General features: G+C 52.9%; 9 protein-coding genes across 9 annotated transcripts; 5 read left to right on the top strand and 4 right to left on the bottom strand.

The window, feature by feature from the left end:
- Positions 1-149: 149 nt before the first annotated feature.
- Positions 150-1,070, top strand: CABS01_07631 (phenazine biosynthesis-like protein; the record flags this gene model as incomplete). Its single annotated transcript, XM_060540993.1, has 1 exon — positions 150-1,070. The coding sequence occupies one exon, from the start codon at positions 150-152 to the stop codon at positions 1,068-1,070; it is 921 nt and encodes a 306-aa protein (XP_060403161.1).
- Positions 1,071-1,190: 120 nt separating this feature from the next.
- On the bottom strand, positions 1,191-2,041 carry CABS01_07630 (xyloglucan-specific endo-beta-1,4-glucanase A; the record flags this gene model as incomplete). The annotated part of the gene is made up of 2 exons (XM_060540992.1): positions 1,191-1,600; positions 1,672-2,041. The coding sequence occupies 2 exons, from the start codon at positions 2,039-2,041 to the stop codon at positions 1,191-1,193; spliced, it is 780 nt and encodes a 259-aa protein (XP_060403160.1).
- A 2,676-nt stretch (positions 2,042-4,717) lies between these two features.
- On the top strand, positions 4,718-5,884 carry CABS01_07629 (zinc-binding dehydrogenase; the record flags this gene model as incomplete). The annotated part of the gene is made up of 2 exons (XM_060540991.1): positions 4,718-4,891; positions 4,994-5,884. The coding sequence occupies 2 exons, from the start codon at positions 4,718-4,720 to the stop codon at positions 5,882-5,884; spliced, it is 1,065 nt and encodes a 354-aa protein (XP_060403159.1).
- Positions 5,885-6,193: 309 nt separating this feature from the next.
- Positions 6,194-6,463, bottom strand: CABS01_07628 (uncharacterized protein; the record flags this gene model as incomplete). Its single annotated transcript, XM_060540990.1, has 1 exon — positions 6,194-6,463. The coding sequence occupies one exon, from the start codon at positions 6,461-6,463 to the stop codon at positions 6,194-6,196; it is 270 nt and encodes an 89-aa protein (XP_060403158.1).
- Positions 6,464-7,251: 788 nt separating this feature from the next.
- Positions 7,252-8,802, bottom strand: CABS01_07627 (endonuclease/exonuclease/phosphatase family; the record flags this gene model as incomplete). Its single annotated transcript, XM_060540989.1, has 1 exon — positions 7,252-8,802. One exon carries the CDS (start codon positions 8,800-8,802, stop codon positions 7,252-7,254), a length of 1,551 nt encoding a protein of 516 aa, XP_060403157.1.
- A 569-nt stretch (positions 8,803-9,371) lies between these two features.
- On the bottom strand, positions 9,372-12,796 carry CABS01_07626 (potassium/sodium efflux P-type ATPase; the record flags this gene model as incomplete). The annotated part of the gene is made up of 4 exons (XM_060540988.1): positions 9,372-10,424; positions 10,478-12,161; positions 12,221-12,486; positions 12,542-12,796. 4 exons carry the CDS (start codon positions 12,794-12,796, stop codon positions 9,372-9,374), a joined length of 3,258 nt encoding a protein of 1,085 aa, XP_060403156.1.
- A 358-nt stretch (positions 12,797-13,154) lies between these two features.
- On the top strand, positions 13,155-13,904 carry CABS01_07625 (uncharacterized protein; the record flags this gene model as incomplete). The annotated part of the gene is made up of 2 exons (XM_060540987.1): positions 13,155-13,268; positions 13,524-13,904. 2 exons carry the CDS (start codon positions 13,155-13,157, stop codon positions 13,902-13,904), a joined length of 495 nt encoding a protein of 164 aa, XP_060403155.1.
- Positions 13,905-16,678: 2,774 nt separating this feature from the next.
- On the top strand, positions 16,679-17,635 carry CABS01_07624 (glycosyl hydrolase family 43; the record flags this gene model as incomplete). Its single annotated transcript, XM_060540986.1, has 1 exon — positions 16,679-17,635. The coding sequence occupies one exon, from the start codon at positions 16,679-16,681 to the stop codon at positions 17,633-17,635; it is 957 nt and encodes a 318-aa protein (XP_060403154.1).
- A 2,349-nt stretch (positions 17,636-19,984) lies between these two features.
- Positions 19,985-24,081, top strand: CABS01_07623 (ABC transporter; the record flags this gene model as incomplete). The annotated part of the gene is made up of 2 exons (XM_060540985.1): positions 19,985-21,775; positions 21,826-24,081. The coding sequence occupies 2 exons, from the start codon at positions 19,985-19,987 to the stop codon at positions 24,079-24,081; spliced, it is 4,047 nt and encodes a 1,348-aa protein (XP_060403153.1).
- Positions 24,082-24,369: the final 288 nt, after the last annotated feature.

The following is a 24,369-nucleotide window of genomic DNA, read 5'->3' as shown; positions in this document are numbered from 1 at the left end:
GACCAGCAAGTGACTCATATATCGCTCACCAGCTTCACTATTTAGACAGCCCGTATGAACGTGGGCCCGTTCTGACTGTCATTCAAGCCCTGTTGGCATACTTCATTTGCGTCTACCGTCTTGGCGATCCGCCCTTGAACGACACATCGATGGAGCTCCCTTACACCACGGTCGACGTCTTCACGGACAAGCCCTTTGAGGGCAACCCTCTAGCCATTGTCACGATCCCGGCCACGACATCCCTGACGCAGGGCCACAAACAAACCATTGCCAGAGAGTTCAACTACTCGGAGACAACCTTTGTGCACGAAGTCGACGACCCCGCATCCACGGAGCGCCGCTTCGATATCTTTACGCCGACCGCGGAACTTCCCTTTGCGGGCCACCCCACCGTCGGCACAGCCATCTTTCTCAAGTCCCGCGGCGTCAAGAAGCTGATTGCAAAGGCCGGACCCATTGAGATCGAAGAGACGGGGTCCGAGTCCGTACGGGCCGCTATCCCGCACAACACCCATCTTCACCAGAAGCGGCTGAGGGACCTTGGGCCCGGACCCTACAGCAATGCGACGGCAGAACTCGCCAACGCAGAGGTCGAAGCGCCCGTCTTTAGCATCGTGAACGGCATGACATTTGCTCTTGTTGAGTTGCCCTCGTTGGCATCGTTGGCGTCGGCAAAGATTGGGCCCATGGAGTTTCGGCAGCAGGAGCTTCTGGACGAAGGGTGGCGCAAGACGTTCATTTCGCGATACTACTTTGTGCGCCTTGGGGCCGAGACAATCGATGGACGTGTTGTGCACAAGATCAGAACACGTTTGATCGAGCCCGATCTGGAGGATCCTGCCACTGGTAGCGCAGCCTGCGCTCTCTCGAGCTACCTGAGTTTGCACGAGTTTTCTGAAGATTCCCTCAGCTTTGAGATCACTCAGGGAGTCGAGATGGGTCGTAGAAGCGACATTTACGTTGACGCAAAGCTTGGACGGGGCACGGATGGAACACGAAAGCTGGAGACGCTGCATCTTGGAGGAACGGCCACTAAGGTCATGAGCGGCACCATCTTCTTGAAGTCATGAACAGTCTGAGTAGCATATACAAGACGGCCATCAGCGTTTATGAACAATGTAGATGAATTTGTACATGAAGTGAAGCCGGTAGTTGTCTCACGCAGATACCCTGACTACGTTTCCTTTACCTCAAAGGTTGATGTTCAAGCCAAGAGTGTTGTTGAACGTGACGGTACCCCAGTAGGGCTCCTGACCAGCATTTCCGACATTGACGTAGGTGCTCTCGGAGAAGACGCCTTGCTTGGAGAGCGCGAGGAGCCAGTCCTTGATGTCTCCCTCGAAGGAGCCCTTCTCCAGGTCGCCATACTGGGTGGGAGCAAGCAGCGAAGACACGGTGATGCCGGTATCGGTGTTCTTGCCCTGGTACAGCTTCCACCCGTCCTTGCCAAAGAGCCCGTCGATCGTGGCCGTCGGGCCCTCGGCCCAGCCAATGGGCACCTGTCCGCCTTCCCAGCGGAGCCAGAGCATGAGCTCCTGGGCGTTGCTGGACGTGCTGTCGCCTTTGGTGTCGGAGGTCATGAAGTCGTAGACGACGTTGCCTTTGTTGGTTGGGTTAGTACGGGCGAGTACCGCTAGGTTGAACGTGATGCAAAGTAGAAGCCCTACTTACCCTTGTAGGCCGAAGAGTTGGAGACAGTCCAGCTGTAGGTGCTGGGGATGCTCTGAATGTCACTGAGCTTGGTCTCGAGGTTCTGGGTCAGGCCGATGAAGGAGTATCCCTTGACGACGTCCTTTTGGTACGTGGGATCAATGTCCCAGATGCTGCTCCATTGGATTCGTTGCGCGTCGCCGGACCCGGACGTGCCGTAGTAGCCGGTGCAAGCCGATCCCTTGATGGCCTGGTAGGCGTAGTTCATCGAGTAGACGATCCACGGAGTGCCCATGAGGACCTCATAGTCGTTGGGGGCACCGCAGAAGGTCTTTTCGGCGACCGCGGCGGACGCGAAGACGGCCGGGGCCAGGTAGCGAGTGAGATGCATCGTTGCTAGTTGGATTTGCTAGGATTGAGACGCTGTAAAGACCGTGTAAAGCAACCCGCCAGTGGTGCGAAAAAGAATGACAGTAGGAGTTGGAATGAATGTTGGAATAGGATTACATTTGGGCCGCACGGAGTATGTCTTGCTATTATCTATCAAGTACATACATACTTCATTCTGAATGGCGAAACGGAGTCTTGCCTCCTCCCCCTTGCCGAGAAGTTTTGATGAGATTTCGTGGAGAACGCAGGGGCATCTAATTAAGCAGAGAAAGCAGACCATAAAGCGGTTGTAAATACCGGACCATATTGCACTTGGTCAATCTGAAACCGCCCGTCGATTGCAACACCCCGGCCCGGACGGGAAATAATTACACGAACTGGGCCCCCATCGAAAGGCGGAACAGCAGTTTACATCGCCTAGTAAACTAACCAGAGTGGACGCAGCTTTATGTTAAGAGCAATATCCCACTATTTAACTCCATCGTTTTGCATTACTAGAGGATTACCGCAGTACATATAGACGCTACCCTGCCCTCGAATTCCGTACTATTTAACCTTAACCCTTTTTTTACCTATCCTTTTTTTTATTTTACCCTCTTTTTTATTAAAAGATCGTTAGAATCGTAGTTTTAATAGCTTATTAATAAACTAATATTATTATTTAAAAATAAATAACTTATATTTATATATAAGTACTAAGAGTTTTATTATTATAAAATAATAATAAATATACTAAAATATTTAAAAGAGCTTTTTAATAAACTTTTAATACTATTTAAAGTTATAATTTTTAAGTTATAAAAAAAGCCGAAGTATTATATTAATACGGCCCTATTTATTTTATTAATACTAATAATAGTCTTTTTAATATAAAATATATTACTAATATTTTATAATTATATTACTACTTTTTATAAATCGTACTTAATATTAAAAAAGATTTTAATATTATTTCTTAATTTATTTTTTAGTTTTTTTATTAAAGCTGTTATTATAGGATTAGTTTAGTTATTAATATTTTAATAAGTATTTTAACTTAACTTAGAGGCTCTTATAGCCCTTAAAAAAAGGCTTTTAAAGGATTTATAATTAGACTTTTTATTTATTATAAATAAAGCTATTATAATTAAAGCTATAATATTATAAACCTCGATAATAAGTAGTTAATAATATAATTATCTTTTTTTTATAATAAGCTTAAAAAAGTATTTTAATTTAAGTACTAAATAGGTACTATATTATTTTATTAAAATTATATTCTTATATTTATAACTTAGAAAGAATTAACTTTCTTTAATAATAAGGTACTTAGAGAGCAATATCCGCATCTGTACACTTTGATATGACCCCCGTCCAGCTACTTAATAATCTCGCCATCTGGAGCAGTCTCAAGTCCAGCCCGCGAACCCAAAGACGTCGGATTGTGCCACGGTGGGCCTTAGAGAGGTTCATTAGTTGTCAGCTTGATTGTGGAGCCGCGTCAGCTGCGGGTTCTAGACTTTTTGCATGGGAATAACGCCGGGAAACAAATCTATTCATCGGATTCCTTGGGTGGGGGAGACGAGTGTCGCTGGAAGGACCGTGGTTGTGCTCATTTCGATGATGTTGACCGACCGCCTCGAGTGAGTATGTAGGTTTTCTCGCATTCGACCCGCCATAGTGTGTTGGGGCACCTACTGTGGTAGGAGATGCACTCATGTACGGCATGGTTCAGCTCGATAGCAACTGGGCAGAATCCGGCTGGGGCGGACATTTGCGAGGGGCGAAGCTTAGGGTGGTGGAGGCGGCCAAAATCCATGCATCGTGTCAATATGCATCCTAACAACGCCTGTCGGAGGATCAAAAGGAGGGGTGTTTTGTTAGGTCTAAACGGTGTCTGACAAGCATGACTAGTGAGAATTGTGAAGCTATTCGCAACTTGTTTGTGCACTCACCGAACCTGCTGTCTCGTTCCTCACCGTCTCGTTACTACTTACTCTCCCCTCACTGTTCCACTTTGTTAGTGACAAACTCATGAGTTATCATCGAATTAGTAAGCTAGAAGAAACAAAATCTTCTGGAGAATGGATACAAGTGGGCACAGACCCAGCCAAGCCCAGGTGTTGAGAGCTGCGGGCTCCTAAATCAGTGGACGCGGGAAAACCAGCACGACGCCGTCCAACGCATCCATGGTCCGATCGTTGAGTTCTCATGACACCCTGAATGCCATTTTGGTGGGTTGGCCATCGGGGGACAGATCAAATGGCCGCCGTATGCCACTGCCAACTGGTCAAGTTGCACCCGGGATACTGGCTTGCATCTGGCAATTGGCGTGGATGCCGAGCGGCTCCGGGGCAAAAAGCGGAATAGCGGCGGAAAGTCAATGGACACGGGCAGGGGGGTTCAGAGCTCCAAGCTGGGGTGTCTACGGTTCAAGACATTCGAGTCAGTGGAATCGAGTGCAAAAGAAGGTCGCATTGCCGGACCCAATATGACGGTATGAGTGGACATTGCGTCATGTCGACGCTCTTCGAAGCTTCGGAGCTTCGAAAACCCCACGATTGCTTTGAAATCTTTTCTTGGGGAGTTTGATACATAAAGGCCAGGTTTGCGAAGCAAGATCCTACATGGTTCTGCTGAAGAATCTCAAAGGTTAATCGGACGATAACTGATCATCATCCATACACAAATACTCATCATGGCACCAACATCAACCAACGCCTGGTCCATCACCGGCATCGGCAAGGACAGCAGCAACTGGGATACCCTCGAGCTCAAGAAGGATGTGCCTCTGCCACAGCTGGGCGACTACGACGTCCTCGTGCAGATCGAGGCCGTCTCCCTAAACTTCCGCGATCTGGCCATCCCAAAGGTAAGTTCGCTTGTAACCCTTGTGCCCGGTGCCCGAATTACCTCCGGTCGACCGAGACACGCCGGCCCGCCACTCCCGCTAACGCCGCTCCTTTGCACCTAGGGCCTCTACCCATTCCCCGTCAGCTTCCCCCGCGTCCCGGCCTCTGACGGCGCCGGCCGCGTGGTCTCCGTTGGCCCCAAGGTCACGCAGGTCAAGGAGGGCGACAACATTGCGACCCTCTTCAACCAGCACCACCAATCCAACCCCATCACCCCTCTCGCCGTCAAATCCGGCCTCGGCGGTGCCCTCGACGGCACGCTCCGCCAATACGCCGTGTTCCCCGAGCACGGCGTCGTGAAGTCCCCCAAGACGCTCTCGTCCGTCGAGGCCGCCACGCTCCCGTGCGCGCCGCTGACGGCGTGGAACGCGTTGTACGGTCTGCAGTCCAAAGCCCTTAAGCCGGGCGACTACGTGCTGACGCAGGGCACCGGCGGCGTGAGCCTTTCGGCGATCCAGTTCGCCGTCGCAGCGGGTGCGACGGTCATCGCGACGACGTCGTCGGCGGCCAAGGGCGAGCAGCTCAAGAAGTTGGGAGCGCACCACGTCATCAACTACAAGGAGACGCCCAACTGGGGCGAGGTGGCCAAGTCGCTGACGCCGGAGAGCGTGGGCGTCGACCACATCATCGAGGTCGGCGGTCCGGGAACGGTTGCGCAGTCGCTCAAGGCTGTCAAGTTGGAGGGCGTGATTTCCATTATTGGGTTCTTGTCGCACGGGGACAAGCCCGAGGGGGAGCAGCCGACGCTACTGGACGCGCTGGCCAACATTTGCACGATCCGCGGGTTGTTTGTGGGCTCGAAGCAGCAGTTTGAGGAGATGAACCAGGCGATTGACGCAAACAAGATCAAGCCTGTTGTCGATCAGAAGATTTTCGGCTTCGAGGAGGTCAAGGAGGCGTACCAGTACCAGTGGGACCAGAAGCACTTTGGCAAGGTTGTCATCAAGATTTGAGGTTGCCGCGCAGTAGAATGCGCGAGAGAGCGTAGTGTAATGCAGTTATGACCGTCACGTATATTTGATGCTTGTGAAATCAAATGGTGAAAACTCCCTGTCGTTGCTATGTAGTACGACGGTTAACCAAAGTGGTTGACGATTTTTCAGACAACATGTTACACCTGCCATCACGAGACCAAGTGCATTTGTAGGACATTTCTTCATATAAGAGTGAAAGATGATCGCTCATTGACTGATAAACTCCCAAAACAAACCCCGAAACTCCATGCCTATTATATTGATGATCCCATTCCGGAGCTCCCACCCTCATTCCCGCTCAGAAACGTCCTCGATGCGACGATCAATCTTTTCCGTCCCATCGCTCTTGACAGCGCGTCCCTCTGGTAGGGCGCGTCCCGCGGAATCGTACTCGCGGCGCTCGAGGTAGACGGGCTCGCCTGTCTTGTAGGACGCTGTCCGGACGGTGGTGCCCGAGGGACTCCGCTCCGTCTTGCGGGCCCAGCGCCTCTCCTCCGTCTTGCCGTTGTGGCTGATTGAGGAGGAAAAGGAAATGGAGGATGTGAAAGAAAAGGGCATCTTGGTTGTTTTTGGTTTTCAATTCTCGATCCTTGGGACTGGATTCGGTTCGAGTACTCGGTATCTGGTTGTGATTTTCTTTCTTCTTTTCAGAACTGACGTGTGGTGGATGGGGTTGAAAGGACGTTCCGGGTATCCAGGTTCGAGAGGAGGCGGTTATGTAAGTACTGTGTACATGGCCTTAGCAGCAGGTGCACCTTCCTGATACCAAAATCTGAAAACAAGTTCAAACGTCAAAGTGCCTGCCGTGAGTGTGTGGTGAGTAGCCTGATGTCGACCACATTGCACAGGGCCTCCTTCCTTCTTCGGTCCTCCTTCCACCTCACTGGGCACTTACATCATTGCTCCGCACAAACCACACCGACGTCATCGCAATGCATCCCATCGTGCTTAGTCAGTGCGTTTTATGCATAATGCACAATTCAACTAACGAATTAATCCAACGTGCCTTACTTAAGCATTGCATATCTCGATATCACAGCAAACTCTCCATTGATTGACGAAGGAGCGAGTGCACAGAGTCTATAGCAATTGTTGGGTCATTTCTATCTGTACGCACCAATTTTGTCTCACAGGCCACAGGATGTTGGTTTTATCAACAGTAGTAGAGGGCACATCGCGATCTGAGGAGAAGACGGGGCTCTAAGCAGATGACCAAGACTTTGACACGAAGGCCAACAGACTGCCACAGATTTCATCATTTGCCTTACAGTATAGACATCATGTCCACTCACGCAGACTTGACCTCTAGAGATAGTATTCAATACGACGCATTTTCATAGATGCAACTAGCTCTTCATCTTAAACCTCGTCACAACAGCAGCATGATCCGAAGTCCACTCATTCCCCCCGTGCCCCGGCTCCGGCGCCGGCTCCCCCACCACAACCTCCTCCGACCCGAGAACCTCCAACTTCCCGCCCCGGAAATACACAAAATCAATTCTATCCATCGGCTCCGGCCTTCCCTCATTCTCCAAGAAGATAGGCGACCACGTAACCCCCGGCCTGGCCCCGGGGTCTGGCCACACAACCCGATAGGAATCAACCAACCCGGCCTCTGTCGGCGCAACTGACGTAGGCCACGGCATGTCCCCTTGAACGCAGTGCATCCCGCTCGTGGCATCAATCCAATCCAGATGCGAAGGCGCGTTGAAATCACCCACCAACATCACAGGCACCGCCTCCGCCTCCGCTAGCTGCCCCGCCATGGCCCGGACGACAGACTCGATCTGCGGCGTCCTTTTGGACTCCGTCTCCCGCGCCAGCACCTCCTCCACCGTCATGTTGTCGAAGCAGAAGTCGTAGGGTCCGTACGGGTCGTACCCCAAGTGCACATTCCACAACACAACCTCCTCCCCTTCACCATCGAGCACAACCCTCACCGACGCAGCATACGTCCCGCCCTCGTGCGCAGCGGCGTCCTTGAGCGGATACTTGCTCACGAACCCAACATCGCCGCCCTGCCACGAATACCACCCCAACGCATCCCCCAGCCGCGTAGCATGGCCTCCCGTGCTCTCCTGTACGCCGACGATATCTACGCCGCTCGAGGCCAGGAACCGCACTTGTTTGGCGTGGTAATCGGATACCTGCGTTCCGCCGTGCCACAAATTGAAAGACATGACGGATACCTCGTCCACGAGCGGTGCGCCGATGGGGCGGACGGGGATGGTGACGTCCAACCGCGCAGACGAGCCATCCCCAGCTGCTGCTGCTGCTGCTGCGACGGCTACCTCGATCGTGACGTGAGAGGGCCCCGCGACGTCAGGCGTGCCAGATACGACGCCCGCCTCCGAGACCTTGACCCATTCGCTCCCCTCGACTTTACGAAAGCTCACGGACGCACTCCCGCCACCGCTCCTCAACCCATCAACCCGCGCCTCGTACCCGTCCCCGACCCGCGCGTTCCTCAGCGTAACCTCGTCAAGGAGGAACTGAACCGGCCCGGAAGCATACGGCACCCTCACGTCCACCGGCGGCGCAAGCCACGCGTACCCGTCTTTGGCGAGGAAGTAGGCGCGGTACTCGCCAGGGACCAAACCCGACCCCGACCCGTTCTCAATCTTGAGCGTCCCGTTAGACTGCGGCGCATACCCCCAGGCCAGCGACGGCTCTACAAACGTCTGATTCTCGGGTCCGCCGCCGGAGGCGCGGTAGATGCCGATCCAGTTCTTTGCGTCGGCGTTTGGCGTGGAATAGGAAAACGTAAAGAGAGGGTTGTCGGGTAGGAAGGCTAGGCTTCCGGATTGGCGGGTTGTCGGGATGGCGAGGGCTGGTGTTGGGAATTGCGCTACAAAGAGCGCGGAGAGGATATACGAAATCAGTGCCGTGAAGCGCATCTTGGCAGATTTCTAGATGGATGGCCCGAAAACAATTTCATTGTTGTAAGTCAACGTGGGAATCCAGGGGAATTCATCACTTCTATACAGTAATGTCTTAACAATACATCAACGTCAATCCTTCAAGTCGGTGATGCAAAAGTTGTCAGCTTCGGCGGGGCGACCAATCCTTTGGTGGCACCGCACCACGAGAAGTAGCTACTTCGTTGTGTTCGTTTGCACACTGAAGGATCTCAACCCTCGGAAGTCCAGTGTCCTTGGCATGGTACTGTGGCCACATACAGGGTTGATCTGCGTAAGGAATGGGCATAGTCTCGCCCGGGTAGGCTCGCGTTTGGTAATGGTAACAGGGGTTTAAATCGGTGCCTGGTGACTTGCAGCAGCAGACTGAGACACACTTCCGAGAGAGACTCAGCGACCTTTTTGTAAATGATTTTTGATTCGTTACTATCATAGATGTTACCATAACATCATCATCTACAACATGCGCACTAGTCTCGCTCACCCGCTCCAAAGTGCGCACTCACTTCTCTCCATGAGCTGACAATCTGGTACCTGTGTCTCGCTTACTACTTCTCCAAGGCCGCCCTCTCCTTCTCCAGGTCAATGTCATCGTCGCCGATTTCGGTGCGGTGATCATCATCGCTCGAGCCGAGGTACTCCCCGAATACTCTCTGTTCAATGTCCATGTCTTTCCACGCGACACCAAGCTTCTTGCTGTTGCGGATCCTGAAGAAGACGCGTTTGCCCCATTTCCAGGATTCGACACCAGCGAAGAAAAGTCCTGCAGCAATGAACACAATGCCCCATTCCCACGTGATGCCCTTGTGCTTGAACACAACAGTATTGATGACGGGGATATACAGCAGGGGAAACAGGGTAACGAAGCCGATAATGATGGCCCAGAAGAGGAACCTGTTTCGCCAAACGTCAATCATCCACTGGGTGAAATATTTCTTGGATCCTGGTTGCATGCGGAAGAATGACCGACGCATATCGACCATCTCCCAGGCCAAGAACAAGGCAAACCATGTGAGGCAGGCAAAAGTGGTAGCACGGGCGCGGAAGACTGTGTCGCAAGAGTCATTGTATCTTTCGTTGCAGCTCTCTCCAAGATCGCCAGCCCCGAATCCGTAGACAACCAGCGAGAAGCTTGAAAGGCAGAGAGCGGTGATCCAGAGGCCGTAGAAGACCATGTCGACGAGGAACTCCATCGTGAAAATGCCCGTCTTGAGAGACTGAGGTGGGCGACGCATGATGTCTGGGACAGCACGCTCAAAGCCAAGTCCCATGTCGGGCATACCAGATGTGGCCATGATAATCCAGACGATTTCAACAGGAGCAAGCGGGAAGACCGACAGCCCGCGTGCGTCCTTGAAAGTGAGACCAACCAGCAATGTTCCAGCTTGGGCAATGTTTTCAGCAAGGACATGCAACACGAACTTTTGAATGTTGTCAAAGATACGACGGCCCTCTTCAATAGCGGCGACAATGGAGGCAAAGTTGTCGTCGGTCAGGACGATATCGGATGCATCCTTGGCCACGTCTGAACCCGACTGACCCATAGCAATGCCAACATCGGCACGGCGGAGGGAAGGGGAGTCGTTGACGCCGTCACCGGTCTATCCAAATTAGAAGACCATTACACAGATGGGGCGAAGGAATATCCACATACCATGGCACAGAATTTCTTGCGGCGGTGAAGAGCCTCAATCATTCGGACTTTGGTGCTTGGGGCGCATCTCGCAATGACGAGCGGCAGGACAGGAAGCTTGTCAACCTCGTCGTCACTCAATGCATCGAACGACGAAGCCGTCATGACCATGGCGTCTGAAACGTTCCTCGCGACGCGCTCCATGCGAGTGGGCAAAATGCCAACCTCAATGGCAATGGCCTTTGCGGTCTCAGGGTGGTCACCGGTGAGCATGTGGACCGAAATACCGGCCTCGTGGCACTGTCGAACAGCAGGAGCGGATTCGGGACGCGGGGGATCGTAGAGTCCCACGAGACCGCGGAATACAAGGTCACATTCGACCGAAGCACGCTCAACCTCATCGCCCTTGCTGGGTGTGCCCTCATAAGGCTTGCTCGCAAGTGCGAGAACGCGCAACCCGAGTCCCGCCAAAGCCTCCATGTTGCGAAGGATCTCCTCACGGAACTCAGGCGTGATGTCTACCAGTACGCCATCATCTCTGGGAGCGTACTTTGTGCAGATCTGAATCACTCTCTCAACAGCACCCTTGGTGTAGGCGAAATACTCGCTCGTGGCGTTGTTCTTCATGATGACGGACATGCGCTTGACATCCGAGTCGAATGGAAGCTCGGCAATCTCGCTCCACTCGGGGCTGTCACTGCCACTGACAAACTTGAGGCGATTCATGTCGAACCGAGAAGCAAAGACCTGGATGGCGATTTCGGTGGGATCGCCGCGGGCAAGCCATTGATCATCTTTCTTGTTGATGGTGGCGAGATTGGCCAGGGACGCCACGTAAAGGAACGCGGATAGGGCCGACTTGCTATTTTGCAACAGCTGGTCGGTCTTCATGATGGTGCCACAAGCGTCACCTCCCTTTTTAAAGTTGAGGTGTCTAGGAGACCGCTCGTCGTAGCGAACATCACCAGTGGTGGGGTCCATTGGTGACGATGTGTTTTCGACGGTGTACGTTCCCATAGCAGGCAACCAAGCACCGCGGGCTAGCATTTTGCCCTGCGTCAGGGTGCCGGTCTTGTCGGAGCAAATATCCGTAACTGCACCAAGAGCCTCGAGCGACTTGAGATTGCGCACAATGACATTGCGCTTCACCATGCGCTTGGTTCCGGCCGCCATAGTGATGGTGAGTACGACCACGAGACTGGCCGGGATCATGGACAGACCGGTCGCAACTGCGTAGATGATAACTTCCTGACTAGCCTCGAACTTGTTGGCGCCAAGAACAATGATGGCACAGACGATGGCGATGCCGAACAAGAGCATGGCGAGCTTGGAGAGTTTCTGTTGCAAAGGGGTGCCAACGTTGACACCAAGGAAACGTCCAATGGCATCGGTCAGAGTCAAGGTATAAGCCTCGAGGTACCGATGAGGCTTTGCCTTGCCATTGGGCTTGCGTTTGACCTCGCGGACCTTGGAATCCTTCTTGCGAAGGGCAGACGCAATAGCTCCAATCTCGGTGTAAACGCCTGTTGCGAAGACAATGCCCTTGGCACGACCCTTGGTGACATTGGACGAACTGTATGCGACGTTGAGACGGTCTCCGGGGCCGGTGTTATCGGGGAAAGTTGCGTCTTCGTTCTTTCGCACGGGGAGGGATTCGCCGGTCAACAGAGCCTCGTCGGTCTCGAAGTTGACCGCCTCGATCAGCCTGTAGCATCATCAGTTGCTCTGCTTGGTCTTGACGTTGCTGTTGATGGCATAGGATACCTGACATCTGCGGGGATTGTGTCACCCGTCTTGATCTCAACGAGGTCACCAGGGACGATTTCGCCGGAGGGAACAACCATGGATTCACCGTCACGAACGATGTTGGCGGTGGGGGAGCTGAGGGAACGGAGGGAATCCATTGTCTTCTCAGCGGAGTACTCCTGGAAGAAACCAACGATGACGTTGAGCAAGATGACAAAAGTAATGACACCGCCCTCAATGTATGAGCCAATGCCGAAACTAACGGCCATGGCAAGAATCAGGACCTAGGCACAGGTTAGCAAAGGGCGGACTTGGAGTAAAGGTGGGAAAGCAACTCACCATGGTCATGGCATTGGCAATCTGGGCGATGATGATCTTGATGGGCTGAACGCCCTCGGCTTCGCCAAGGTCATTATGGCCGAACTCGTCGAGACGGGACTTTGCGTCTTGAGCAGAGAGACCATTGAGGGTGTTGGCGCGGATCTCCTCAGCCAGCTGCTGGTATGACAAGGCATGGGCTGGGTGAGAGAGCGGTTTGTTGGATTGGCCCGAGACGTGATTCTCATCGGGCTTTGCGGCCTTTTGGTTCCCCATGCCAGGCAAAGGGGGACAGAGTGTGGGAGCTCAAAATAGGTGATGTGGGTGAGGGGGTAGAGTTGATGATACCAGAGAGAGTTGAGCTCTTGGAAGTTACAGCGATAAAAAGACGAGGGGGTTGATGAAGATTCCTAAAATGGGTCGAGTTGGACAAACTGGACGAATTCAGCAAGGACTGGTCAAGGTGGCAACACAGAGGCAGGTCGTCAATTGAGGTGTCATTGGATGGCTTGCAGCGTTCGTTGTTGGTGAGAACGAGACGTCAAGAGGCAGAGACCGGGAAGGGGGCATCGTTCTGCTTTTTGAGGGCAGGAGGGAGGGCGAAAGGCAGCATCGCCAAGAACAATTGGAATCCATGGAGTGCGGCAACGGCAAGAACGGTACCGGTATCGTGGCAGTTGAGGAACAACAAGGAAAGACTGCCCTGGAGGGGGGCACAGTACCTAAGGTACGCGGACAGAACATGGATGTAAGGCAAGTACCCCATACTGGAAGGTACAGATGGTGACGGTGACAGGAATTGTGTCTCCGAAGATTTTCTTACTGGTGCAGAAGTCGGCGAGTGTATCCATCCATCAAGCATTAGATCACGCTTGGCCATCTTGGCTGACCTTGGCGGAGGCGGGCCCTCGTGCTGTGTGCAGCATTATCTGGGGATATACCGGATATTCGTGTTATGTCTTTTTTTTTTTCCTTTCTGGCAGGGAAGGTCGCACGCATTCAGACATGGGAAAGTGCACGATTGGAACGATTACGTCAGATGCCAAGTCCGCTCGAATTTGTAGGGAAAGCACGGCGGGAACTTGGGGCCATTGCACATGGTGCTGGTGACGGTGCAAAGGGAGGAAAGAAGAAAGACACGCCGGAAAGGAGCGGAGGCGGGCGGGCGTGGGGAGGGGCAAGTGCGACCCCCGGGGGAAAGCACGGAAAGCAACGACTGTGGGAGAGGGGTGGTCTTTCCCTCCGTGCCTCCCCCCATCGTGGTTGGGGCGCAGCCGGCGATGACGGCGATGGCGCCGGTGGCGCGTCTTGGGAACCCCTCCAGGGCCTCCACGAGCCTGGGCAGCATCGGTCTACAGACTACCGCCTACCTACTAGACACTAAAGGCCCTTAGGCACCTTAGATATCCGTACGGATACTAACGGTTCTGGAAGCCTTCCATTCCATACTACCTACCTAGTGGCTCGCTTTGGAATCACAATGGACCAAGGTTCAAACGGCCTTCTCCCCGGTATACCACCGAGGTCGTGTCCGCGGCGGATATCCCACACTATCAACGTCCATCACCATACCCAGAATTCCTCCACAGTTCCACAGTCTGGGGCTCTTGGGAGTCTTGGCTGCCAGGACATGTGTGCCAGCCACCGCTTCTGAGTGGACAATGCCGTCCAGCCAAGCTCGCTTCATCAACCCATCCAGCCATCTTCTACCCCGTCGCACAGCATCAGCATGGCCCCTCCTACCTCAGGCTTCTTACCTTACAGGCAACGTACAAACCATCATCACGGCACATCCGAGACGAAATCAAATCACCCTTATCGTAACGTTGGGAATAGCCAAGATTCTTCCATGCCAACTCCGGAGTTTCACAGACAGACCGCCCATTCTCCAGCAGCAAATAAGCCCGAGTCATTCCGACTTGGCGACCCAACCAATACTCACTCCATCCTACCTTGTTTGGAGACCTGCTGCACCATGGCCTTCACAGCCTCAGTGATGCACGACATAAGACGACCATTTCTTCCATACATACATACAGTACATACAGTAGTTTCCCAAATAGGTATCAAGCTCGTGTGATCAGCTTCCGCGTCCAGTGATGCCAAATTGATGCCCCCGCGCGTCCGGAGATGTGGGTCCCGTCTTCCACAGTCATTGGCACGGCCCCTCCGTGCCCCGCTCCGGAGATATCGTTGAAACCGAGCTGCGTGCCGTTAGTAGACCTGTCAATCAGTCGCTCAACCCCAACAAGTCTCGAGATACTCTCACGTGACGGCTCTCAAAGGGTAAGCCACCAGAAAACACAAATGCCAAGCGCGTCCTGGGTTCCTCGGCAGATGGTCAATGTGCTAAACACAATGAAGCTGCTCGAACACCATGGTGCAAACTCCCTTCGTCAGCATCTGGAGGATATCGCTATGCAAAGTCTTCCACAATCTGCTGTCAAGCCTACCTTCTATGATGGGTTTCGTAATGAAGTATTTCTCGCCATAGTGCTGCCTGCATCGACAGCGTCCATGAGCAAGTGCTCCAAATTACTTGGAAGACGATAGAGGAGTTCAGGAGTTGCGTCCATTAGCCAGATCCTGCAAGGCGTTTTTCTATTCGAGAAAATGCTTGAGTTGAAGGACGTTCCTTGTTCGGGAACTTGAATAAATATACACAATGCGCGTTGGAACACACAGCTTCTATTTTCGGCACCCACATCGATGCGGGAGTCCGAATTATATCTCTAGGGCCGGTCGAAGTCAACGTCGTCCCACTCTTGATTTCTGGGTGTTTGAAAATTCGAATGACTCTAAAGACGATCGAGTTGGCAATGATAAAGATTATGACATCGCCACCAACCTGATATTTTTGAAATGACCTGGTAACGTTCAGTTTCAGCTGTAGCCTTTGGGAGGAGTATATGGACTTCATGCAGGTTCTTGAACAAGCCGGAAGCCTCAAAGTTTGAACAAAAGGTGCGCGTAAAAACTAAGAACCCGTGTTAATACACCGCTATGACTTCATGAAGTGGTGTGATGTAGGCATAGCTTCAACAGTGCCATGGTGATTCTATCATTGGAGATTTCTCTCCGTTCTGTTACTGGGCAGATGACTACTTCAAGGTTGTATTGTCACGCTTTTGAATACTTCAAATAATGCTCTATGTTGATGAAGTGGAGGGAATCTCTGATGAATCGTGGCAGCGTCGCCACTTTTGAATACCTACTTGTGCCTCAAACAATCCCTTTCCTCCATTTTGATGACATGATCTTGTTTTGCCTGAAAATGCAAGCATATGACTCGTTGTGCCATCGTGTCGCTGCCTTCTTGTTGTAGCTCAAACACCCTGTTCACTTGCTTTCACGAGCAGCGAGCATTGCTGCAATACCAGCATGTCCTCCAGTTAACACGATACCGTACTATCCCCCCACTCCTCTTGCCAGCGATGTGAACTTGCATCATTAAATATGAGCTGCAACATACGGGTCTACACTAGGCCTTCAAATGAACAGCTACGAGGGAGAGTTTCGAGTATACAAGCGCGTAAAAGCGCGTAAAAGCGACAGACAATTTTGAGTGCAGCACGTCAATTCACAAATGTTTCTGTCATAAAGACGGTTCACTTCGTGTCATCAGCCACCGCCCCACGCGTTGGTTTTCTTCTTCTTGGGGTAAGACCCCTAAATACACCAAGAACAATCACGGGACCAAACTCTCCGCGGGGGTTGGAGATTAATCCGTGGTGCGCTTGGAGTCCAGAGGATGGGGCTCCTTGGCAACGTGAGAACACACGGAAAATAAGAAGTTGACTAAATCCACGTATCTGACCAACTACCGGCAGACACCCATGCTCGAGTCTATAACAGGACCAATGGGAAATTTTCCAAGTAGTTTGCACCTATCAAAACTCCGTCTGCCGGACCCGGGATTCGATGTAACATGCCTAGGTAGGGCGGAGAGACAGCCCAGGTAGCCAAGATGACCTCGTTCGCGCTCTTCGAATTGAAGAATAAATAGGGCGCAGCTGCGACTGTAACTCGTCTCTGTTGAGATTGTCAACCTGCGGCGTCGGCGTCTATTACCTTTGAGATTTGCCTTGGCAACCGGTGTTCCACCTCTCAAACAACTTGTACCAGCTGAGAGACTTGACAAGAGCTTTACAATTCACAATGACGCCAACATGGAAGGGTCTTCTCGGTGGCCTGCTCACTGTCCTATCAGCCGTTCCGAGCGTCTCCGCAGCGTACCCGAATCCAGGTCCCGTCTCCGGCAGCATCAATGTCCACGACCCGTCCGTCCTTAAGACGTCAAGTGGCACATACCTCATGGCCCACACGGGAACTAACATCGCTCTCAAGACGTCCACCGACCGCACCGTATGGCGTGATGCCGGCGCTGCCTTCCCCAACGGCGCCTCATGGACAACCGCTTACACGGGCGGAGACACCAACCTCTGGGCCCCAGACATCTCCTACCGCAACGGGCAGTACTACATGTACTACTCGGCGTCCACTTTCGGCTCCCAAAAGTCCGCCATCTTCCTCGCCACGAGCTCCACCGGCGCCTCCGGCTCGTGGACGAACCAGGGTCTCGTCATTGAATCTTCAAGCTCCGTCGACTACAACGCCATCGACCCCAACCTCATCGTCGACGCCAGCGGCAACTGGTGGCTATCGTTTGGCTCCTTCTGGACGGGCATCAAGATGATCTCCATCAACCCCAGCACCGGCAAGCGCTCCGGTACCAACCTCGTCTCTCTTGCCCGCCGCACCGTCAACGACGGCGCCATTGAAGCGCCCTTTATCACGCGCCGCGGGAGTTACTACTACCTGTGGGTGTCGTTCGACTTCTGCTGCAAGGGCGCCTCGAGCACCTACCGCACCATGGTCGGCCGGTCTACCAGCGTGACGGGCCCATTTACCGATCGTAACGGAGTGAGCATGTTGAATGGCGGCGGTACTGAGGTGATGGCTACTCACGGCTCCATCTATGGGCCTGGTCACCCATCTGTGTTTACGGACGCGGACGCTGATGTGTTTGTGTACCATTACTACAACAGCGCCAATGCTGCACTGTTGGGTATTAACCTTATTCGGTGGGAGTCGGACTGGCCAGTTATCTACTGATTGAGACTATTTTTCGGCAGCGTAGGCTCCTCTCAGTGAGGATCTCCTTTTTGTCAGATCAGTACACTTATCATCTCATGTGCCCACTGGCGTCTCTGTGTTTTCTCGGAGTGATGCTTGAATGACTGAGCCTCTGAATGATGTTGTGACTTGTAGACAACCCAGCAGTATACGCGAGCTCAATAAAGGTGTCGAAAAGCAACACTCAACACGAATAATAACAATGGTGGCAAACCACATGTCAATGATATCAGTTTGGTGGTAGATCCGACTAATCTAGATCAGTGGACGTGTTGGCCATATGCAGATATTTGACACAGTTGCCTGATCTTCTCAATGATAATGCACGTACTTCATCATTGATAGCTGAGAAGGAAAGCCCGCCCTAGGAAACGAATGACCACGAGTGATGAACCCAATTATACACCTCTAGTACCTCTACATTGATCGACCAGCCTCCTTAAATATCCCACTGACATAATCTAAAAATTTAGTTTGAGTGGATACTGATGTTCAAAGTTTCATTTCATCTTTCAACGTCCAGCAATAAACTCTAGTCATCGGATAAAGATGGAAAGTTGCGTCTTTTACAACACCACAGCATCGAACTCACAGATACCCATGAACAAACAATGTATATTGCCTCACAAATCACAAACCACCTACGACATCGTTGTCAAGAAACCTGGCGAGCTACGCAGTAAGGTTCGGGAACCAATCGGGACTGTGATTTGCCGCCTTTAAGGCTGACAAGCATGTGACATCGTGGCCCCCCAAGGTCGCCCCTATGATGACCCCCATGTCGCCAAATTAACACTTAACTTACTCCGAGATGAGAATCCAAGTTCACAAGAACGACTCCATGTTGACATCCAATGATTTGACCCCAGGATTATTCTTGCTACTGCAATTTTCGCACTTCGCCGGAGTTGATGTCGCTCGAGCAGGCAGGCCACTTGCGATGCCGGTTGAGTTATCTGGATGCAGGGCGTAAGCATCAACAGCAGGGGTTGGTATTATGTGAGATTAAGAGCTGAGAAGTGAAGAGGCACAGAGGGCCTGCTACGACTCTACGAGGTGATGTGTACCGGTATTGGAACCATCCGTGCGGATACTCTTACTCGCCTCGCCCATCATCCATGCTAGCGCCATTGCTTTCCGCTTCCACCATCAAATGTCGCTAAACGCTCAAGTACGAATGCTAGGTACTGACCAATAACCGAATCTTTTGCTCCAGCTCAACAGGTCCTGTTGCTCGTTCCTGCGCCCACTTGGCGCATCCAGGCGATTGGCAAGTCAATACGAAGCACTTGTAACAAGTTGCTTGAAAGCCTGGCAATCACCAATATCGCATACCAGCAAGCATTGACATACGGGGCGATCAGAGCCAGAACCGACCTCGTTGAATGCGACGACCTCAAGTTACTCTACCCAGTCAAGAATGTACGTACCCTTCGCATCACAGCCTCCAGACTTTTCACATCAATTCTTCACAAACAACTTTCAAATCTTCCAAGCCTTCAAAGAATCAGCACGAAATCAGACGAGAACAGATATTTGCTTGAGTATTCGTACAGAAAGTTTTGGTACACAATTGTCAGTCTGACCCCTCGGGGACAGGTGGGGGAGGGAAATGTGGGAGGGTTGTGGGGGATGTTTAGTGAAAACGTGCAGCTGCAGTAACACACATCCTGGGCTCGCTTGCGTGAGTATCCGCCCTCGCTTCGCCGGCCAAGGTCGCTTAGCCAGAATGTCAAAGAGAGAACGCTTAAGCTACGCTACGAAGGGGTGGGCATGGACATGGCCGCGTGGGTGTTGTCCTGCACGCGCGATCCTTGGACCCCTCGGCTTGAGGTTGCATACCACTCATGCGGATGCATGCACTTGACCCAACGTCCACCGAACCGCTCGTCTAAGAAAAAGTCCATGTCATCCTCTCTATCCCCTTCGTGGCGTCTGTCATCTTCACCCATCCGATGGCGTTTCTTCTTCGTTTGGCTTTTGTCTTGTTCAACTTCCCGCCCGAGACCGTTTCTCTCTACTCCGTTCGCCTCACGGCTTGATATCTAGATCCCGCTGGTCAATCCAGTCCCTCTAATATCCACCCCCTCGATCTTTGGAGGAGAATACGTTGGAGCGTCTCTGCACGGCTCACCGCTGTCAACTTGGTTGCATCTTCAAGAGAGAGACTCTAGCACGGCCCAAGAGATCTATCATCCACTTGTCGCAGTGAAACAAATCTGATCAGAAGCGGTCGTCCGCTTTCGCAGCCAGTGCCAACCGGCATGCGCTTTGAGTGGCCGTATTTTTCTCATCAATTGTCTCGCCGCGGTTGGATCGCCCACAACCATGTCTTCGACATCAAATCCGACATCCAACGACGACGGAGCAATCGTGGTCGAGATGGACAAGTTCGACCGCCAAAGCTCCATCGAGGAATCAGCTCCTCCACATGCCCCAGAGCAACCTGACGCGGCGCGCTTCTCGCTCTCTGGCGCCGGTCACATCTCCCTCGACGACGTCGAAGCAGTTGATGTCCAGATACGCGATTTGGCTGTCACCGTCGACACCTCGCCTTCGTGGTGGGACCCTGCAACCTACCCCGAGCTGGCAAAGTCAAAATTCAACCCTGAACCAAGCTCCAAAAATCTGATTTACCACGTTAATGCTTCCCTGCAACCGGGCACACTGACAGCCATCATTGGCGGTAGCGGTTCCGGTAAGACAACGCTACTAAATACGCTATCGGAGCGCATGATCAGTGCGCGACTCGCCCAAAGTGGCCATATCACCTTCAACGGCAATGAGGGCATTCACAACGCGCGGCACGCCTATGTCATGCAGCAGGATATTCTCCTGCCCTCGCTGACTGTGCGCGAGACGCTGCAGTACTCCGCCGACCTGAGGTTGCCGCCTCCGACAACTGCTGAAGAGCGCGCTCGCATCGTGGAGGAGGTCATTCTGGAACTCGGTCTCAAGGAATGTTCCAATACAAGGATAGGAGATAGACAGCACCGGGGATGCTCTGGAGGCGAGAAGCGGAGAGTCAGCATTGGAGTTCAATTGCTGGCCAACCCGTCGGTTCTCTTTCTCGATGAACCGACAACTGGCTTAGATGCGACAAGTGCCTTTCAATTAATGCGCACGCTAAAGAAGCTAGCCACCAAGGGGCGAACCATTATCACCACCATTCACCAACCTCGGTCGGAAATATGGGATCTCTTCGACAACCTCATCATTCTCACCAAGGGAAGTCCGGTTTTTTCGGGCCCTGCAAAGAACTGCGTGCCATTCTTCGAGGGTCTGGGTTTCAAGCTGCCACCTTTTGTGAACCCGGCGGAATTCGTCATCGACATCGCTGCCATAGACAATCGCACGCCCGAACTAGAGCAGGAGACAACGGAACGGGTCAATCAACTGAAGCAAGCATGGATTCACGAAAGCAAAGCGATTTTTGCGCCAACAGACAAGGCGATTGAGAGCACATCGACGGGGAAAAGCCCGACCTCCAAGACCAACAAACACGCATCATACATCCGACAACTACGAGTCCTGACCAACAGAACATTCAAAGTCACATACCGTGACCCGATGGGCATGCTGGCATCAACAACGGAAGCGATTCTCATGGCACTCGTAACGGGTTACATATTCTACAACCTACCCAGAGATCTCTCGGGTATCCGCTCCCGCCAAGGCGCGCTCTATACTGCGGCAGGCCTGCAGGGATACCTGACTCTGATGTTCGAGGTCTACCGGCTTACGGTCGACATCCCAACCTACGATCGCGAGCACAGCGAATCATGCGTCGATGCGATCCCGTTCCTTTTCTCTCGCCGCTTGGCGCGGCTGTTCACTGAAGATCTGCCCGTCCCGTTCCTCTTCTCCATTATCTTCTACTTCATGGGCGGCTTTGAACGAGATGCCAGCCAGTTCTTTATCTTCTTCGCCATCACGGTGCTGAATCACTATATTGCCGTGACGTGCGCAATTACATGTGTCACGGCGTCAAGAAACTTTCCTGGTGCGAGTCTGATTGCCAACATGGTGTTTACCCTGCAGAGCATGGCTTGCGGCATGTTCATTCAAGCGAACTCGATTCCAGTGTATGTGCGCTGGCTCAAATGGATCACATACTCAGTAGGTCCAAACAACAGAGCTTCCGACATGGCCTTGCTAACGCTGTCCAGTTCTACACTTTTGGCGCCTATTGTGGTAACGAGTTTGAGGGTTCGTTCTACGACTGCCCGGTTGATGGCGGGGCCTCGAACCCAGCATGCGTGCAGTACACTGGCCGATTCATTATGGACTCCCTCGGGTTTCCGCAGAATTGGATATGGAGGCCCATTGTCGTGCTTGTTGCGTTTATCGTCTTCTTCTGCATCTTATCCGCCATCGGACTCCAGTACATTAAGCAAGAGATGACTATTGCTCGTGCTAGAGTCTCAGACACTGATTTATCAGCCGGCAAGGAGAAGATGAAGACGCATTCCATCTCCGAGATTCGCACTATCGACGTAGGGCTGGATGACTTTGCTCTAGCCTTGGACAAGAGGGCAGCTTCGGGCAAGACGCTACCAACCAAGACGATCCTTAATCCAGTGAGTACAACGTTCGAGGCAGGAAAACTCAACGTCATCATGGGTCCCTCGGGAAGTGGCAAGACGTCTCTTCTCAATGCCATGTCTTTGCGACTTCCCAGCAGCCTCAGCACGCGCTATAGGCTGTCGGGAAAGCTCACCTTCAACAACGCACAACCGTCCAACTCGGTCATTCGCTCGGTGTGTTCGTATGTCTGCCAGGATGACGACGCTCTCCTGCCGTCCCTCACGGTACGAGAGACGCTCCGGTTCTCTGCAGGGCTACGCCTTCCAGCCCACATGAGCAGCGACGAGAAATCCAAGCGTGCAGAGGAAGTCTTGCTGAAGATGGGTCTCAAGGACTGCGCGGACAACCTCGTGGGCAACGAGCTCGTCAAGGGCATCTCGGGGGGCGAAAAACGGCGAGTCACCATTGCCGTACAGCTACTCAGCGACCCGCTCGTGCTACTACTGGATGAGCCGACGAGCGGGCTGGACGCCTTCACGGCTAGCTCCATCATGGAGGTCCTGCAAGGTCTCGCCAACGAAGGCCGGACGCTGATCCTGACGATTCATCAGGCGCGATCTGATTTGTTCAAGCACTTTGGAAACGTCTTGCTGCTTGCCCGTGGAGGATCGCCCGCGTATGCCGGATCGGCGACGGAGATGCTGCCCTACTTTGAGCGCCAGGGATTCACCTGTCCTGCTCACACTAACCCGGCCGACTTTGCGCTTGATCTCGTCACGATCAATCTGCAACAGGAAACAAGAGAGGCCGAGAGCAGGGAAAAGGTCGAGGCTCTGATCGGCGCATGGCAGAGACATGCAAAGATGCCTGCAGTCAAGACGACGGGAGAGCTGCCCAGCATCAACGAGAGCCAGGAGCATGAAGCAATCACTCGCTCATCGACTGGGCCGGCCAACGTTGGACACCCTCGAAAAGCCTTGGCTTTCAACAAGGTAAACCTCGCGACCCCAGCCGAGCTAGGCGCTCTCGTCCGCAAACGCGCCTCTTTCTTCGTCGCCTTCCCCCTCCTCGTCCACCGCGGCCTCATCAACTTCCGCCGCCAGCCGCCGCTCCTCCTCGCACGCATCATGCAGGTCGTGGGCCTAGGCATCGTCCTCGCCCTCTTTTTCGCGCCGCTCAAGAACGACTACTACTCTGTGCAGAACCGCATGGGCTTCGTGCAGGAGATTGGCGCCTTTTACTTTGTGGGCATGCTGCAAAACGTCGCCGTCTACCCCGCCGAGCGCGACGTGTTCTACCGTGAGGACGACGACGGGGTGTACAGCGTTGAGGCGTTCCTGGCGGCGTACTCTGTGCTCGAGTTCCCCTTTGAGATTATCAGCTGCCTCATATTTGGCGTGCTCGCGGATTTGGCGGTGGGGTTCCCGCGGACGGTGACAATGTACTTCGTCTGCGTGTTTTCGTGCTTTGGCATCGTTTCGTGCGGTGAGTCGGTGGGCATCATGTTCAACACGCTCTTCAACCACACGGGGTTCGCCGTGAACCTCACGTCGGTGATATTGTCTGTTGCCAACACGATGGCGGGTGTTCTCTCCATCGATATGCCGGAGCTGTTCAAGATCTTCAACTACCTCTCGCCCATTAGGTACGGGACGCGGGCTCTGGCGCCATACAGCCTAAGGTCGGTCACGTTCACGTGCGAGGACGGGCAGAGGCTGCCGGATGGACGTTGTCCGGTGGAGACGGGGGAGGACGTGCTGGAATTGTACAAGTTCAACGTGGATCCGAACGTCAACATTGCGGCATTGGCTGGGTGTGTGATTGTGTACCGGCTGGTTGCGTGGGCTCTATTGAGAGCTGCGCGGACGCGAATGGAGGGGCTGAAGAACAGCAAATGAGCGGATTGCATAGATACCACCAGTCTTTACGTCCATAATGATGGTTTGCTGAAGAATGTTACCTTCGGCTTGGTGATGCCGTCGCTGCATCCTTACCCGTGATGCCGTACAATTTGGTAAGGTTCAACTCAACGCTCGAGTCCCACATAACATCCCAATTCGAATGATAAAGCTCCGATACAGGGGGCCGCAGCGAATGGAAGCTATCCTGGATTCAGCCAAAGAGCCGAGCAGAGCTCAAACTTCAGCTTTATCGAATAGCCGAGGAGAAGCTGCAAGGAAGGCGAT

This window comes from Colletotrichum abscissum (genome assembly GCF_030869225.1).
Source record: "Colletotrichum abscissum strain IMI 504890 chromosome Unknown Scaffold_16.1, whole genome shotgun sequence".
Classification (NCBI taxonomy): domain Eukaryota; kingdom Fungi; phylum Ascomycota; class Sordariomycetes; order Glomerellales; family Glomerellaceae; genus Colletotrichum; species Colletotrichum abscissum.
This window is presented reverse-complemented; position numbering and strand designations above follow the sequence as displayed.